Genomic DNA, 6,256 nt, shown 5'->3' on the forward strand with positions numbered 1-6,256 from the left:
ATGTATGCATATATTTGAGTTTCCGCACAAATATATAAAATAGTTTTAAAATAAAAAAAATATATAAAAAATAAAATACAATCTAATAATATAAAAATAACAAAATCTGAATTATAATAAAATCAAAATAAACTTAACATTTATCTAAAAAAGATGCACAGAATTACAATACCACACGAGCCGAGGAACCCCATCCAAACAACATATAATTATCGTGACGTGTCAAATGTTGAGGAGATGAGAATCCAACGGCCAGATTTGAAAAACAAATCCTCTAAATCTTAAAATCAACGGCCAGCATGAGCGCTCAGCCATGAATTCGTAGTCATCGTAAACGAATGACAATACAGGAAAAATTCCTTCTCTCCATGCTGGGCCCCACGTGTCGCTCCAGGAGAAATCACACAACAAAACAGCGGTTTTCCGTCCGCTTTTATTCCTTGTACAGCCGCCGGTTATCATCTAATAAAACCCGGCAAACTCTCCTCTCAATTTCTCCTCCCTTGTTTCTTCAGTTACAGTGAACAAGAAATATAGCCGTTGGAGCTAGAAACGGAGCCTTCCTTCTTCAATGGCGGTTTTCAGTCGCATTATTTAAATCTCTTGCTCTCTGGTTTATTTCTTTTAAAAAAATTTTCTTTCTTTTTTGTTTTAACTTTTGTGTCTCGCATAAAAAGTCTCCTGAGCCATTGAAGACCTTCTGCTTTTTTGGGTACCTTTTGAATGATTGCTACTCCATTTCATTCACTTTGCAATCTGCTTTACCCTGATAGGTATCATGGCAAATACGTTTTCACCTCTCTCTCTGCGTTGATGTGTGTGTGTATATATATGTGTATGTAAGTAGTGTGGGTGGGTGTTTTGCGTTTGAATGTGTTGCTGGTAAGTGGTTTAAGGGTGCTGGTTTTGGTGGCAGAGCATTAGCGAGGAGCTGCAAAGCCTTTAGCTTTAAGGAGAAAAGCTCAAATAAAGTGGTTTCTTGTTCAGATCTGAAAAGCGAGGTATTATTTAATGGCATGAGTAAATTTTATTTTACTCATTTCTGTTACTGTTTTTATGGGGATTTTGTTTTATATTTTTGTTTCTATTTTTTATAAATTCCCGGTCTCGCAATTTTCAAATCCGAGAGTAAAAGAAGAAAGAAAGAACAAAAAGAAGCTTGGTTTCTGGTTAAAGAACAACTCCATTTTCAAAGCCTCAAGCTCATTTTTTAAAGTGACAGGCCCGCCTCTACTTTTATCGACAATTATCTTGGAATCTGATTTTTCTTTTTTCCTTCCACATTCTTTGCTTATTTTTGAAACTAATTGTTTTATTCTGATACTCGGCCGTCTCCAGCTACCTACTCAAACCATAGTTGTTGTGGGGGAGAAAAGGCCAAGCAGCAGAAACAGCTCGTTTTTGCTTTTACAGTTTAAGTACTATAAACTAGGCAAAATGGAGTCTCTGCACATTTTCTCTTGGGTTTTCTGTTTGGGTTTGGTTTTCTTGCGAGGAAACGCAGACCCAGTTGAAGACAAGCAAGCTCTGCTCGACTTCGTGAGCACTCTCCGTCCCTCTCGCTCTCTGAACTGGAACGACTCATCTCCTGTATGTGGTAACTGGATTGGAGTGACTTGCAGCAAAGATTTGTCTCGCATTGTAGCCGTTAGATTACCCGGTGTTGGATTCGACGGACCGATTCCGCCCAACACTATCAGTCGGCTTTCAGCTCTCAAGATTTTGAGTCTTAGATCTAATCGGATTAACAAGCATTTTCCATCTGATTTTTCTAACCTAAGGAACTTGTCTTATCTTTATCTTCAGTACAACAATTTCTCTGGCCCACTGTCGGTGGATTTCTCTGTATGGAAGAATCTGACTGTTATTAATTTGTCTAACAATGGATTTAATGGGAGCATTCCTTCTTCCATTTCCAATTTGACTCAACTTCAGGCTTTGAATCTCGCAAACAATTCTCTTTCCGGTGATATACCTGATCTGAATCTTCCTAGTTTGGAGCATATTAACTTGTCTAACAATAAACTTACTGGTACAGTACCAGAGTGGCTTCAAAAGTTCCCGAGTTCAGTGTTTGCTGGTAACAACTTTTCTCATAGCCTTCCTCCTCATGTCTCTCCAGTTGTTGTCCCTCCTAGTAAGCCTAATACAAAACCTAAGAATACTGGAAGACTTGGTGAATCTGCTTTCTTAGGAATTGTAGTTGCTGGTTGTGTTTTGGGAATTGTGGCGTTTGCATTTTTGATTACTGTGTGTTGCTTAAGAAGAAAGGGTGAAGATGGATTTTCGGGGAAGTTGCAGAAAGGAGAAATGTCACCAGAGAAAGTGGTCTCGAGGAGCCAAGATGCGAATAACCGACTGTTTTTCTTTGAGGGGTGTAACTTCACTTTTGACCTGGAGGATTTGTTGAGGGCCTCTGCTGAGGTCCTTGGGAAGGGAACATTCGGTACTGCTTACAAGGCCATTCTCGAGGATGCAACAACAGTGGTGGTGAAGAGGTTGAAGGAGGTGAGTGTTGGGAAGCGAGATTTTGAGCAACAGATGGAGGTTGTTGGAGGTATAAAGCATCAGAATGTGATTGAGCTGAAAGCTTATTACTATTCCAAAGACGAGAAGCTTATGGTTTATGACTATTACAGTCAGGGCAGCGTTTCTGCTATACTACATGGTACGTTGGAGTTTCATCTCTTGGGATTTCTGAATGAAAATAGATATTTCAAATTGAATCTTATTTGGTGTTTAAATTCTAAATATTCTGCTGATTTGGAAGTAAACCAAATAACCAATATACATGTTCTGTTATAAGGTTTTGGCTTGAAATTGTTGTTTATTATATGATTTGGAATATTTCAAGCATGTAGATACATAGGTGAAAGTAGGTTAGAGGCTTACTTTCACTGATTGATCTTTTCAAGTGTCCTTCATGTTTCCACTTGATTGATCTTTTTAATTGTCCATGTTTAGAAATATAAAGAAGAAAGTTATGTGGTATCCAGTGATAACTTGGTTACAATCATGTTTTTCTGAATAGAATTTTGCTTTAAAGTGTTTATAATGTGTTACATCTCAGATGCTTTCTGCAATTAAACTGAAATGATCAGCTTTGAGTCTTGTTGTTAACCTTTTATTCTTTGAATTTCAAATTCGTTGCTAGGTTGTAGATGAAGATTTAGCAACTTTTCCTTTTTCTTATGAATAATTTTTACTGTTGATGTAACATATGGAAACTGGTGTTGACCTGCGATAGATTGTTGAGTTTAGGGAGATATCTGCTATTGCTTCACTTATGGAGTGAAGTAAGCCTTGTTGGTAATGTTACTGTTTTGTTGATTGGAAGCAGTTTTCTTTAGCTTTAGATCTTTATACAGATTTCATTGTTTCTTTGACTAGGGAGTGAGAGAGATATTCCTAGATAACCTAAGTGAAGTGTTTAAAAAATAAATCCAGAGCAAGACGAAGAATTTATCTTTATCTTGTAAGCATCGAGATGGCTTGGACCCTTTAATTGATAGCAAAACTATGAGATTAATTTGTAAAGTAACTTTTTTCTGATTTCTGTATGATATAGCTTTTTGCATGGTGGATTAAGATCCAAAAAATTTTAAGACAATATCTTCAGGAAAGCTTTTCTATCCAAACAGAAGATGATTTGTTTGGAGAGGGTGTTGAAGGTCTTGGACATAAATTTTCTGAGGAAGCTAGGAAAGTTGCAAGAACAGCGTCCAAACCTACTATGTAGCTCTTGCTTTATAAACCCTCCGTATCATTGTAAACTATTACCTAATATGTGGAGCAAAACAGGGAAAAAGGATCCTAGATAAAATTAATTTTCTGAACCGTTTAAAGAGTGCTGAGAGGTTTAAATAGGATTTCATTGCAAGATTATCTGTCATTTAATCTTAGGATTTTACAGCGGGTATATTGCAATATTGATTCTCCGTTTAGATTCCCCTTTATAAATGTGAGAGGAAAGAAGGATCCTCCTGCTGGGACTACAGCAATCCTTTTCATCAGAAAGAAAAGATTAGTCTTGTTTGATCTAGGTTGTATATAACAGTATGCCTAGAGGTGCTCACTGGCTTAACATTGTTTCCTACTGAATGTTAGGTACTTGGTCTTCTGACTTAATCATCTCCACTCAGCTGCCTTAAATTTTCACCAAAGCAAATCTGAAATCATCTAGAAGTACTCATTCTTTATGCATATCAAATTTTGCAGGTAAGAAAGGAGAGAATAGAACCACATTAGATTGGGATAGTAGAATGAGAATTGCTATAGGTGCAGCAAGAGGCATTGCCCGTATCCATGCAGAGAATAGTGGGAAGTTTGTCCATGGCAATATCAAGTCCTCAAACATCTTTCTCAACTCCCAGCAGCATGGTTGTGTGTCTGATGTTGGCCTGACAACTATTATGAGCCCACTAGCTGCCCCAGTTGCCAGAGCAGCTGGTTATCGGGCCCCAGAAGTGACAGACACAAGGAAATCATCGCAACCTTCTGATGTATACAGCTTTGGAGTGGTCTTACTAGAGCTGCTGACAGGAAAGTCTCCGATACATACCACTGCTGGTGATGAGATTATCCACTTGGTGAGGTGGGTTCATTCAGTTGTTCGAGAGGAGTGGACAGCAGAAGTGTTTGACATTGAGTTGCTGAGATATCCCAACATAGAGGAAGAGATGGTGGAGATGTTGCAGATAGCAATGGCATGTGTGGCAAGGATGCCAGATCAGAGACCGAAGATGCCAGAAGTAGTGAAAATGATAGAAAATGTCCGACCGATTGATGCAGAGAATAGGCCATCCTCGGAAAACAGGTCTGAAAGTTCAACACCACCACCACCACAGAGGGGTGGAAGAGAAACTTGAATTGCACAGTGACTGAAGTATTTTATATTATCTTGCTGAATATTTTTTCCCCACATTCTGGTTACTTGCATTCAAGTTCTGCTGGAAATCTTCTAATGAACATATTTTGGTAAGACTATTAACAGGAAATCTGAATTAGGTTAGATTATGAATTTTCTTGTAACTGCATGATTGTATTTAAGTGGTTAGCTCTTTCTCTCCCTCTAGAGTTCTATCAGATTTAAAACTGTGGAGTGCATGTCATTTTTCAGATTCTTGAAATTTATATTCATTTAATACATGAAGATAATTTCTTAATTTTTGTTTTCTAAATTTCATGGGTTTGGATGTCTTCTTTTATGTAGGTATATAAAAAAAGTTGGAGACTGTTGAATGATTCAAATAATAGAAATTTTAATTTATAATTATCTTCACTGTTAATTCTGGCTATACATAATTAATTTACATAATTTTTATTCATAAAATATATATATTTAAAAAAGTAAAAATTAAAAAACGTTTTGTAACTCTAGTAATGTTATTCTTGGGTCATTAAATTTAACTCAATTCAATTTTTTACAATAATTTATTCATACTTTCAATTTCGTAACCATGTATTTATAGTGTTAAATGTTCAGAAAAGAATAATAAAAATTGTTAACTTGAATTTATATTATTATTGTATTTTCAATGATATTCCATAAAATTGAAGTTTAAACCAAACCCAATATTAGTGAAATTACAATTACAACTTACTTTCCAATTAGTAATTATCTTAGTGGATGAAAATTTTGAGAACAATATTGTCTTATCGTAATTTAAATTTAATAATATTTTCTGATAGTTTGGTTTTTTTACTTTATTTTATTATTTTCTATAGAATTTTTTATTTTATTTTTTATGTTATTTAAATTATAATAGTGAGATATAATATAACATGCTCTAGGGTAAACAGAATCATACGCTTAGCAAACTGAGTTAAATCAATATTTTTTTCATTACATTGTGAAAATAAATGAAGTTATTTAGATTATTTAAGTCTTCTTTGCCCGCATTTTCTAGCTGTAACTTATGTATTTAAAAATAATTTTGGTTAAATGTAACACCCCGAGCCCAAGAATTAAATTCGGAATGGTGAATTTTAATGTCTTTTCTAATAATAAAAATTAATGAGTTTTAATTTTAATTACTTTTTTTTTTTGAGAAATATGCATTTTGAGTGTTTTTGAAATAATTTTCAAAATACATGATTAAACTGTAAATAAAATGGGGTTATGTTTGAAAGAAAAATTTGAAAACATTAGTCAAATTGCAAAAAATAAAAGTACGGGCCACGTGTACGCTCAGTCAGCAGCGCGACGAATCGCTACACTTCACGTGGCGGACACAACGACACGGGTTCCACGTGG

At 35.4% G+C, this 6,256-nt stretch overlaps 1 protein-coding gene across 4 annotated transcripts; it reads left to right on the forward strand.

Annotated features, from left to right (window-relative positions):
- Positions 1 to 428: 428 nt before the first annotated feature.
- On the forward strand, positions 429 to 5,165 carry LOC110809431 (Leucine-rich repeat protein kinase family protein). Of its 4 annotated transcripts, none has more exons than XM_022035260.2 (4): positions 429 to 839; positions 917 to 1,001; positions 1,339 to 2,668; positions 4,219 to 5,165. In XM_022035260.2, exons 1-4 carry the CDS (start codon positions 724 to 726, stop codon positions 4,866 to 4,868), a joined length of 2,181 nt encoding a protein of 726 aa, XP_021890952.2. In that variant the 5' UTR covers positions 429 to 723; the 3' UTR covers positions 4,869 to 5,165. The 4 variants fall into 4 exon arrangements, with proteins under 4 accessions (XP_021890952.2, XP_021890953.2, XP_021890950.2 ...); XM_022035261.2 differs by having other exon boundaries at positions 429 to 773; XM_022035258.2 differs by having other exon boundaries at positions 917 to 2,668.
- The last annotated feature ends 1,091 nt before the right edge of the window (positions 5,166 to 6,256 follow it).

The sequence above is a fragment of the Carica papaya genome, chromosome 4, assembly GCF_054855325.1.
Source record: "Carica papaya isolate Zhongbai chromosome 4, ASM5485532v1, whole genome shotgun sequence".
NCBI lineage: Eukaryota > Viridiplantae > Streptophyta > Magnoliopsida > Brassicales > Caricaceae > Carica > Carica papaya.